The sequence below is a fragment of the Sinocyclocheilus grahami genome, unplaced genomic scaffold (assembly GCF_001515645.1).
Source record: "Sinocyclocheilus grahami isolate Dianchi unplaced genomic scaffold, SAMN03320097.WGS_v1.1 scaffold583.1, whole genome shotgun sequence".
Lineage (NCBI taxonomy): Eukaryota > Metazoa > Chordata > Actinopteri > Cypriniformes > Cyprinidae > Sinocyclocheilus > Sinocyclocheilus grahami.
This window is the reverse complement of record NW_015505762.1, coordinates 1,022,715-1,034,411: the sequence shown is the minus strand read 5'-3', so window position 1 is coordinate 1,034,411 and position 11,697 is coordinate 1,022,715. Positions and strand designations below refer to the sequence as shown.

The window sequence follows — 11,697 nt, the reverse complement described above, 5'->3', positions numbered from 1 at the left end:
AGTTTCAGTGTTTATGTAGTATGTTAGACTAGTTTAAGTGTTTATGTGGTTAATAAAGTCTTACTTGTATCACACTTGACGTTGTTCATTGTTTGCTCATAACTGGAGTCCCTAATCATGCAGATTTATGCTACAGGCTCTGTGTAGAGTTGTACAGTAAGAAAGTTATTTCCTTTAACCAGGAAATTAACGTTCTTAGAATTGACAGATAGTTGACCCTGAGAGGTCAAGTAAATATCTACAGCGGATCTAAATATTTATAACTAGTTATGATTAATTATTCATATTTCCCCATGAGCTGATTCGCTACATGACCAACCACAATGTATACTGTATACCAGCAGTAAGATTTTTTTTAAAAATTAATTAATTATTTTATTCAGCAAGGATACATTAAAATTGATCAAAAGTGACAGAAAAGTTCTAAAACAGTTTCTGTTTGAAATAAATGCTGTTCTTTTTAACTTTCTATTCATTAAATAATCCTGAAAAAAAAAGATATCCTTGTTTCCATAAAAATATTAAGCATCAAATCAGCATATCGTAATGATTTGTGAAGGATCATGTGACTTTGAAGACGGCTGAAAATTCAGCTTTGGCATCATAAATATTAAATATATTCAAATAGTAAACAGTTGCTTTAAATAGTAATGATATTTCACAATATTACTGTTTTACTGTATTTTCGATTTTTTTGAGTATAAGAGATACATTAAAATATCTGACTGACTCTTTGAATGTTAGTGTACTGTAAGGTTTCTCATCAGAATGTGTTTTTGTGTACTACACTGAAAGTACTTTCATTTCTCACTTTCAGGGTCATATCCTCGTCTGTCTCTCAGTTTTAAACTGAAGAGAAACATTGGATATTTCATCCTGCAGACCTACATGCCCTCAACATTGATCACCATCCTGTCCTGGGTCTCTTTCTGGATCAACTATGATGCTTCCGCTGCAAGAGTTGCGCTAGGTGTGTGTTTGTGTGAGCACACTTTCGTTGCACTTTCTCTTCACCTCACTTTTTCCCAATACTTCTTAAATTTACTTTTGATGTCAACCGGTTTCTAAATAAGCTTTTTCAAACATTGTAATACTTTAGGAATCACCACCGTTCTGACTATGACCACAATCAACACTCATCTTAGGGAGACTTTACCCAAGATCCCTTATGTGAAGGCCATAGACATCTATCTGATGGGCTGCTTTGTCTTTGTGTTCCTGGCCTTGCTCGAGTATGCCTTCGTCAACTACATATTCTTCGGCCGTGGTCCACACTTGCAGAAGAAAGTGGCAGAAAAAGCTGCAAAAAGCAACAATGAGAAGAGTCGCTTGGAGAGTAACAAAGTTCAGGTGGGTCTAGGGATGCACCGATCCATTACTCGGTATCGGTATCGGCTACGAGACTGGCATTTTCTGCCAGATCGGGTATTGGACAGAGGAGACCGATCCAAATATGATATTCTGCATTTAATATTCTTTATTGTTAAGCCCCATGAAACCCCCCCCCTGTCTCTTTGGTAGGGCTGTGATTACAATTTTAATCTGATTAATTGCATGATGTGCTTGTTATAGATAGTTCATCTGGATAATCGCACATCAGTATTGGCTGAGAAATTACCCCCCCCCCCCCCCCCCCCCACAAAGTTCTTGTGAACTATATTCCAAGTGTTCTAAAGCTGTTCCATAGTTCAACGTTAGGTACAGTTGAATATCCATGTAAAAGAGTACAGTTGAATATCCACGAGTTCACGTAAACTCTTCTCTCCACTCTTTGACCCTTTAACCTGTTCCACATTTACTTCAAGTTGCACCAATTAATTTTTTCATTACACTGTAAAAAATGATTTTTTTCAAAGTTGCTGTTGGTTTTATGTATAAACCTTTTTGTAAGAATAATCACTAAAGCTTACCTCTTTTCTTTGCTTATATACTCTTTTTTTCCATTAAAGGTTGATGTTCATGGAAACATTCCCCTGACAAACCTTGACCTGCGCCTTAGCGGGGCAGAGATGTTAGGTGCTCTTGGGGACCCGAGGAACACCATGTTCTCTTATGATAGTGCCAGCATCCAATACCGTAAGCCCCTTACAGGTCGGGACCTCTACGGCCGGCCCACTGCCTCTGTCGAGAGGCCGATGGCACGAAAAAAGAGTCGCCTAAGGAGGCGAGCCGCTCAGCTAAAGGTGAAGATTCCAGACCTGACAGACGTAAACGCCATCGACAAGTGGTCACGTGTCATCTTTCCCATCACCTACACCTTCTTCAACTTAGTATACTGGTTGTATTATGTCCACTAGGGAGCAGCACTGGCTCGACCCAGCCATTCACACATCAGGTCAGGCTCTCTTACCCTCCTTGTGGTTTTGACCGTCAGTCAGACAGGAGGAGGAGGTGTATTCTGTTGGTAAACTATAAAGCATATATCAAATAAATCTGTTATAATTTTTAAATAAGACAAAATAACTTAAAATGACTACCCAACTTTTAAAGCTGTTTATTGTAGATTATGTCACAAATATTAGTTTAAAATGGTCACAGATTTTTGCACTTAACTGCAGGATCAGTTTCACTGACTGCAGAAAGTACAGCTTCACAATGGAGAGAAAAAGGCTTTTCTTTTGAGACGACTGACCTGCAGCTGTAGACAGGCTTAAATCTTTAAAACAGCATTTGGAAGTTGTTTTCATCATCCATCTTGCATATATTGGAGGACTGAAGGTCTTAAAGGGATGTTCTTGGTTTATTACAAGCTGTATTGACAACATTAGTGGTATAAATTTCATTACAACAGAAAATGATTTTAACTAATCCCTCAGGTTTTTATAATAAATAATTGCAATTGGGAAAGGAATTACAAATGACTTTTTTCTGGTACTTTTATACACTGTAGATTTAATTAAAGATTTATCACTTTGTTTTACAACAATGCAAGCATTTGGGTATTTTTTAGAAAAGCAAGTTATTGAGTATAGTGAAATTGTTTCTGTTTGAGGTCAATATGACCCTGGCAAAAGATTAGGAAGATTAGTAAAAGTCTTGAAGTGTCAGCCTAATTCTGTTTGGTATTTGTGGTATTAGTATTTAAATGTGGTTACAGTAAGACACTTACAATGGAAGTACATGTGCCAGACAATTGAAATAATAATAATACCACATAACATAAGTCATTCATATTGGCATGGCATGCTGGTAAATACGGACGATATGCTCATGGATACCTGAAATTGATGTAACAGTTGTACTCTGCTTACATGGAGCAAGCTCCACCTACAAGACTAAATGTACAGTATCATATACTTTTATAGTTACTGAAGACAAGTTAATTTACCTCTAATAGTAATCCCTTAAAAAGTAATTTCATAGTCAGTTGTTGGAGCTTAACTTGAACGAAAACCTGGAACATTCCTTTAAAATCAAGACCTTCTGCCCCAGTTTAGACACATCACATACTGTAGATTAAACCTGTTTGTCTTAGTAAGACTTTAGCAACTCCGCTAGCAAGAAATGGGCAAAAGAGCTCATCGTTTGGGTTACAGTATTTATAGGGCTTGGCTAAGGCTACACTTCAAAAAAATATTATCTGTCTCTAACATTGTGTGAACAAGAGATAATAGTTTACATCAGTCGGACGGTCGAACGGATGTCCTTACATCAGCATGACGACACATGATGATAAGCAAGATACGAGTTTAAAGTCCTCACAGTTTGTAAATTTGTACATTAAAACAAATCAGGTATTGAAAGATGAATGATGTCATCATGTTTTTCTCTACTTTTTCTTATAAACCAACAAATCCTGCATATTTCATTCATAGCAGCAGTTGAATTTTATACTGTAAAGCCCAATATATCAAATCCAGATTCATTAGCAAGAGGTTAAAAGACAAAACGGTTTCAGGAAAGTGATATTTTATTTCCTGTTGTTCAGTATTTGACTCAGCATTCCTAACATTATTGCAATCAAAATGTAGCTATGATTTTAGATATGGGCATTGTTTTAGGGATGTAGTTATAACTATTTATATAGGAAGTGACTTCACAGTATTTACCTTTCACATTTGCATTTTAGCTTTAAACTGCTATTCACTGCGAGTTATATATTATCCAAGCTCACCAAAATGGCTAATGGGACTTAATAACAAATTAGATTTTTCTTCTTTATGGCGGAACTTGTGCCTTTCAAGAAAAAAAAAAAGTATTTTACAGGGTTTAGCATGCAACAGCAGAGTAGAAATATTCTGAATGGATTTCCACTTTTCTATAGAACAAATATTACTTAAGGGTGCCACACATAATTAAAAATAAAGGTACTTTCAAGGGCTTTTCAAATGCCCTGCATTAATATTTCAGTATAATATTAGAAATACATAAAATGCATTTGGCATGTTAATAAATTGCTTGCATTGCAACACTCTTTTTGTTTCAGTGACAATCTGACTGGGACATGAGCTGCTCAGTTTATTGTCCAGGAGTGAATGAACTTTACGAAATTCTCCATTAATGCTAATCAAAGACTGACAATGTAAAAACAAAGCATATTCACACGCTCCAGCCAGAATCAGCATGAATACACAAACACATACACATAAAAGTGAAGTTATATTAGATATATCTATCATTCATACGTGGTGTTTTGTAAGCCTAGGACTGCAACCACAGTTGTTCTTAAGGAGACTTTATTTTAAATCATAGACATTTTGAATGAATTCAAATAAAATATCTCACCAAGCATAATGGGAAGAGCTGATTTTTGTACTCGATTGCTTTTTTGTTGCATTACCACATGGCATTGGTGTTTTTGTGAGCTGGGAAGTTTAATAATCAATTACGGACACTGAAAAGGGTTAATTGTTCTCATAAACCAACCACCTTTGGCTCTTCAGGGAATTAACCTATTAAGATGATCTGACAGTAATGAAGACAAAATTCCATTAATACAACTTACTTGATTTAATCCACTTCAACATGTGCACACCACACCTATTAATCAGGATTACAAGTGAGTGGTGTCACATGATCGCGTCAAAAAGTCTGGGGGTTTCTGCCTATTAGTCAGTGTTGACTTGCATTGGCAAAAAAGATACAACTCAACACTCAAGTGTTGACATTCAATGTTTTTAGTTACTTTATTTAGAAAGGCAACCTTTTGGGTTGTGAAATCAAAATGCATTTGCATTTCATGGAGAATTGAAAGCAAGATCTGTGGCAGGCATTTAGTTTTTCATAGTGAAAAATACTCAGCCTCAAAACGACCCTGCCACCATTACTTAGGCAACTTCAAGTCAACTGTGGTCCATACTGATGGAGCTTGAACAATAATATTCAGTCCTTCATGAACACCTCAGGAGAGACACTGACAGGTTCTTGGTTCTGTCCGTAAGGTTTCCGTTTGCCCACATGCAGGCAATTGTCTCATAATGAAAAGTATGATGGCACAGAACCATCTTTCGCTGGTATCTTCATTTCATCTGCAACACAACCTAGAATAGGACACATAATGCCAGGAGAGTTAAGTGTAGGTGCCACTATTGTCTATTTACAGGCCATTACCTTTCAACATTTTACCTGATAAAAACTCAACTTCAGTCCTTTAATTAACATCTTTTGAAGCAAAAAGCTGCATATTTGTAATAAAGAGATCCATCATTAATGAGCTTTTAATTTCAAGCTGTTGGCTTCCAGCCAAAATACCAGTCTATATCCATATTCCATAATAATGAAAGTCTATCCCCTGTTGTCTTTTTACATCATAATCTACCAATTTATTTGCTTAGAACTATTTTCACCTATAAACAGTGCTTGATCAGTGCATATTTCTCTCCTGATCAGAATTTTTCACTGAAGAATGCAATAATATTGATAGAGGACTCTATCAAAAGCAATGGTTTGAAGATAAAAATGGCTTAATGATGGATTAGTTGCTTACAAACAGATTTTCATAGATGGAAGACTAGAGATTTGTTATGGATTATTGTGATGTTTTATCAGCTGTTTGAACTTTCGTTCAAGCGGCACCCATTCACTGCAGAGGATCTAGTGCTGAGCAAATAATGTAATGCTAAATTTCTCCAAACCTGTTTTGATTAACAAACAAACTCATCTACACCTTGGATGGCCTGAGGGTGAGTAAATATCCATTTATGGGTGACCTATTCCTTGAAACATTACCTTATTAGCAGCCTCTAGTGCACTGATGAGAGTTTGCAGCTCCTCTTTGTTCATTTCTATATTCACCATTCTCTGAATTCCATTCTCCTTCAGGTCCAGACTGAGATTTAGCAGAGGAGTGTTTAAAGCTGACAGCTTGTCGCTGGATAATGCCAGCTAGAGTGAGACAGAAGGAAAGGGAAGAGGAAGTAAGAAAGCAAACATCAAATGGGAAAATCAATAGATGATCTTTTCACTGTGATAAATGCATGCGTGTATATATGTGCTTGGTGCACCTTTAACTGCCAGTTGAAGTCCTGAAGCTGTGTGCTTGAGATGCCATTGGTTCTGTCAACCAAAGCATGTCTGATCTCATCAAACCTGGAGCGCACACACTGGAGAACAGCCTCAGCATGTGCCGTGTCCAAATCACTCAGCAGCTCCTGGATCTTTAGGCGTGTGTGCAAAATAATCAGTTAGTCATGTTTAGTCAACCACTAAATCTGCTTGAACACTGACATGATTCTGTACACAGATATGTTTATATGTCTGGTCAGATTCATCTACTTGCCTCTTGATCTGAACAGCCCCTTCCTACAGCAAAGCGGATAAAAGAGGAGAGAGTGTTCATTAACTCCACCCATTCTGTCAGACTCCACCGTTCACCGTAATCTGTTCGCCTCGGAACACTTCGGCCGCACACCCCATCCACCACCCGGTGTATGAGCTGACAATACAAAAAGGAGTTGAAGTATGTGACATGTAGGCCAAGTATGGTAATCCGTACTTGGAATTTGTCCTCTGCGTTCATCCCATCCAAGTGCTCACACACAGAAGTGAGTAGTGAACACACACCCGGAGCAGTGGGCAAACTTTTGCTGTGGCATGCAGGAGCTATTTGGAGCTCGGTGCCTCGCTCAAGGGCACCTCAGTTGTGGGTAATGAGGGTGGAAAAGAGCGCTGTTCATTCACCTACTTTGGTTAGAGTCGGACTTGTAACCTGAAAGTCATGGGTTTGAGTCTCAGTACCGTTCCGGCAGGAAATGTAGGTCAAGGGAGTGAATGAACAGCACTCTCTTCCACACTCAATAACTTCAATACCCACACTCAGCTTGACACCACACTCTGCACACTCCTTAACAACAAAATTATGTTTGTGTGTTCACTACTCACTGCTGTGTGTGTACTTGGATGGGTGAAATGCAGAGCACAAATTCTGAGTATGGGTTAGTTACGCCCCTTTCAGTGTTGAACTTGTACAGTATGATGAAGTTTTGCCAATTTGTGATTTGTTACTGTCAAGCAATGGCATTAAGTCATATACTACTAACTGTAATGGTAGTGTACAATAATGCTAAAAGTAATAAAATATTGACTTTCAAATGCTAAGTTGCATAATTGTATATAATTTTAATTTCTCGAGTAAATATACAATTCAAAATATGAAATGTGGCCACAATGTTTATTGCTTAATATGGCACGCATCAGGGCCGACGCATATTTCATAAGGTTATATTTTTTCCATTAACTTGGGTCTGCTTTAAACATTTCAATAATCTTTTACAGATTTACCGCAATTTTAAACCACATATCTTTTTTTTGTGTGAAAGACTTCAAATTGATTTTTAAGGTAAATAATCCACAAGTCAGAAATGAACTATACATCTAAATAACAGTATCTGGTTTAAATGTTCATTTGTTTTCACCAATTAGACGGTTTAAATTAAACAATTTCATGAGTAAAACGCAATATTATTACGGGCAGCATGGCTGTTCTCAAACTGATGGCATGTGCTACTGACGCGAGAACAGAATGACTGCATCTACTTGTGCATGTGTATTATTTGCTAAATAGTATTATGTGTAGGAAACTGCTGTTACTTACTTTAGGACATTCTTCAGATGGTAGTTTTTCGAGAAATGTTATCATAATGCTGTCAGTCGTCTTCCTCAGCGCCAAGGATGTCAGCTGAGCGAACGTCACGTGACTTCTGTCGCGTCTTCAGGATGTGGCGCTGCACACTGTTGGGATCATATAAGATACATATCTATGGTTGGGATTTATTAATGAAAATTTTGACATATTAATAATATTAACCTGTTATAGTCTAACTATTTCAATGTTGTCACATTTACAAAACTTAAAAATAAAAAAACCCGGAAGTAGTCGTTCATACAATTTCAAAATAAAAGTTTAAAATGATAAATTAACAGTAAACATTTGAAATTAGATCCAGATTTAAAATAAATGTATTTTTACACAATTGAAATACAATTTTTAAAAAATACAGCTTTTGTACAAACTTTTCCCACATCTTAAAACAAAAAGACTAAATGTAGTCTTGGTTACAAGATGTACTATTCAGAAATTATATATTGTACTTATAATTCTTTGGAAATGCTGGTAGGTAATTACGGTTATATACATTTTACGACCCAAAAAAAAAAAAGGATTCTGTTTTATTTCGCTTGCCAAAGCATGATAATACGTGTTGCGCAAAGAGAAACTTGGAAACGTGTGGGTGGATGTGTGTGGAGCGCCTGTGGCTGTTGATCAGAGCACACAGGATCCTCACGCGCTAGGCGAGCTCATGCAGGGAAAAAGTTCGGAGGTCACTGTAGACATATAACAATTAAATACAACAGTACTTTTCGACTACGTACTAAACAGGTCCTCGAATGAGACTTTACAGGCCAAGTCCATGACTCGACGGTAAGTTTAAGGCTTTGTTATCTTAAATATGCATTGGCTGCTGCCTTGTTTCCCATCCAGACGCCTCAGTCTTTATTGGGTCATTTAAGAAGTGCATGCACATACTGGGCCATAAAGCCGACATAAACATTTTATGATTTTACACTCTTTTTGACCTGCATTCACTCGAGGTCACATGCACATCTATTGTACACGCTTCATATGTGTCTGTGAATGTGTTTCCGGATGTGTAAAAACGGAGCTTTTCTCTTTTTAAAACCAACATTTAAAGCACCATGATATTTTCATCGCGATCTTTTCCCGTCTTATGAGTAGCACGTGATTCACTGAAACATTTGTTTGCACAAACTGAGAAACATTTGTTTGTACATCTCGCAGTCATTATTGTATTGCATTGCATTATATGTTTCCCCCAATTAAAACGGCAGAAACTGCGCAAATCTAAGCATTTAAATATCATCTTACTGAAGACATATTATTTGGACATACAGAGCGACAACTGATATTTATGTAAATTTTTGTAAGTGCTCTGCTATACTATTACAAAGATCATTGTTTTACATTACAAGAATTCTGAATTTCATCTTACTTGTAGGCCAGGTAAATAACAGTAAAATTTATTTTTTTCTGACTTTTACTTAATATGTCAAGCTTTACAGGGTTGAAGAATTTATTATATTAATTCTAATTTTGATTTTGCAGCAAATAGCAGAAGAGTTGGCGTAGAATGATGTGGTTAGCGTTAGATGTGGTTAGTCACCAATGCTGGGTAGATGATAGAATATACTAGTTCTTGGTTAGTTAAGCTAGATAAAGTCTTCATCTAATGCTTTTTTTACATTTATTTGTTTGTTACTATTTGGTTGTTCTTATTTTGTTTAGAAAACCAGTTCAATAAAATATGTCCATGGTCACCTGTTATCTGCTTAGTGTTTTGTACATAGTCGTTTTTGTTTTAGAGACTTTTTCCTCCTTCCTCATTTCGGGTCATGTCATTCTTGCAGTATGTCTGCCACAGAGCGAAACCTCTTGTAATTTGGCCTATGTGAAATGTAAGATGGTTTATTTGAATCTAGTCAAACACTTCTTCCTCTTCCCTTGTTATAGGGAAGTATGAGGTTAACTTGAAAATGGTATTCGCTCCAGGCACAACTTCTGCGGTTTGCTTTGTCACAAGTTAAGCCTGTTCAACAGGATTCAAAAAGAGAAGAAATGGCAGGTTGCAAGTCATTTACTGTACGGATTTATATTAATTATTGTTTATGTGTTCAGGAGGTGGGCTGTTTGTAGCGTACACGGGGACTTCGCCATTTTGTCTCCTCAGGCTCTGGGATCTCATCATCCTCATGGAGCGACTCTACTGGGTTCGTCACAGATGTCTGCAGCTGATATCCACAGACAGGAGGAGGGGCTGGTACTCTCCTCCTTCATCACTTCCTGCGAAGAGTAGTCTGGACGCTCAGGACCCTCTGGTTCAGCGGCTCACTGGAAAGAGAAGAGTGGTGGTGTCACAATGTGATCCACACCAAGCGGAGTACCACAGCTTCTCCAAGGGCTTTCAAGACAACAGCATCCGGACCACCAAGTACACCCTCATCAGCTTCATACCCATGAATCTTTTCCAGCAGTTTCACAGGTCAGATATTGAGCTGAATATATATCATGTATTGTCTAAATTATTTGATAGTGTGTTGTTGTTTATGTTTTTTTGTGTGAGTTACTGACACATTTGGTTTCTGACTATAGAGCAGCAAATCTGTACTTTCTGTTCTTGGTGTTGCTGAATTGGGTCCCAGTGGTGGAAGCATTTCAGAAGGAGATTACCATGATCCCGCTAGCCGTGGTGCTCGCAGTCATTGCCTTCAAAGACGCCATGGAGGACTACAGACGTTACCGCTATGACAAGAAAATAAACAACACACTAACACATGTCTACAGTGGGTCAGTATTTGTTCATCCCTGTTAATATGATGTGGTCAATGATAAGACTTTCATGATCATGTGACACTGTTTCTGCTACTGTGTGGGTGTTTTGGGTGAGTTTTGTAACTTCCTTTCTTTTCTGATTTGAGGAATACACATAGTAACTTATATTTGGTTATTTCCCTGTGTTTTCCCCATATTGCATGATGACCTGTTTCAAGGTAACTGCCTAGTGAGGGTAGCTTGTGTTCTACCAGGCAAAGACTGATGAATAACTATGAGGCCTATACTGTAGAATGATACAGATTGCAAGACCACTGTCTGTTGTCTTTTTCACTTTGAAATTAAAAATGACTATTTTACTGATGGATCAAAGTAACGCAATGCGATCTGCCATGCAAAGGTTCCATGCAAATGGTTACAAAGTGATTTAAAATGTCAAAATATTCATCATTCTGAGACCACTCAGCCATCAATTAATTTTTTTCATTTTGTTACTTTGACCACAATCCATTCAAAATGAAGTGATGAGGTTATTTGGAATAAGTTTTATTCAGTGTTATTTATACATTTATAAAAACATTTATTCATATTTTGAATTAGCATTTATTTTTATATTTTCATTTTTCGTTATAATTATAGTTTTAGTAATTTTATATTGTTTTGTAATTTTTGTCGTTATCTTTTTATATTTTATTAAGGCTTAATTCATTTTTATTTTAGTTTTACCTTCAATAATTTTATTTAAATGTATTTAATTCCAGTTAGTTACCAAGGTGACATTTGTAATTTTGTAAAGTTTTCCACAATTACATGTTATTTTATTTAAGCTTTATATCAATTCATTTTTTTTATTTTTTTTTATTTTATTTTTTTTATACTTATAACACTTTTTGGAAATGAGCTTCATCATG

General features: G+C 36.7%; 3 protein-coding genes across 5 annotated transcripts in view; 2 read left to right on the top strand and 1 right to left on the bottom strand.

The window, feature by feature from the left end:
* Positions 1 to 817: 817 nt before the first annotated feature.
* LOC107556905 (gamma-aminobutyric acid receptor subunit beta-1-like) lies at positions 818 to 2,704 on the top strand (the record flags this gene model as incomplete). Its single annotated transcript, XM_016240148.1, has 3 exons — positions 818 to 970; positions 1,100 to 1,350; positions 1,950 to 2,704. Coding segments are annotated over 3 exons (752 nt in total), but the record flags the coding sequence as incomplete, so codon positions are not given.
* A 2,747-nt stretch (positions 2,705 to 5,451) lies between these two features.
* commd8 (COMM domain containing 8) lies at positions 5,452 to 8,169 on the bottom strand. Its single transcript, XM_016240186.1, has 5 exons — positions 8,033 to 8,169; positions 6,719 to 6,874; positions 6,444 to 6,596; positions 6,169 to 6,324; positions 5,452 to 5,480 (listed from the first exon to the last, which is right to left on the bottom strand). The coding sequence occupies exons 1-5, from the start codon at positions 8,075 to 8,077 to the stop codon at positions 5,460 to 5,462; spliced, it is 531 nt and encodes a 176-aa protein (XP_016095672.1). The 5' UTR covers positions 8,078 to 8,169; the 3' UTR covers positions 5,452 to 5,459.
* A 670-nt stretch (positions 8,170 to 8,839) lies between these two features.
* Positions 8,840 to 11,697, top strand: part of LOC107556926 (probable phospholipid-transporting ATPase VD) — a 25,370-nt gene continuing 22,512 nt past the window's right edge. For 2 of the 3 annotated variants that reach the window (XM_016240183.1, XM_016240185.1), the window contains exons 1-3: positions 8,841 to 8,860; positions 9,968 to 10,496; positions 10,607 to 10,801. In XM_016240183.1, coding sequence (XP_016095669.1) covers positions 10,123 to 10,496; positions 10,607 to 10,801 — 569 coding nt within the window. In that variant the 5' untranslated portion in view covers positions 8,841 to 8,860; positions 9,968 to 10,122. Of the gene's footprint in view, positions 8,861 to 9,967; positions 10,497 to 10,606; positions 10,802 to 11,697 lie in introns of all 3 variants that reach the window. The other variant, XM_016240184.1, reaches the window with a different exon arrangement.

Bases quoted from the DNA above. Each gene is read 5' to 3' on its own strand.
- commd8 (XM_016240186.1), bottom strand. From the start codon at position 8,077: ATGATAACATTTCTCGAAAAACTACCATCTGAAGAATGTCCTAAA. The intron at 6,875-8,032 runs GTAAGTAACAGC...TTGTATTGTCAG, and splicing joins CATCTGAAGAATGTCCTAAA to CTCATACACCGGGTGGTGGA. The intron at 6,597-6,718 runs GCAAGTAGATGA...ACACGCCTAAAG, and splicing joins GGGGCTGTTCAGATCAAGAG to ATCCAGGAGCTGCTGAGTGA.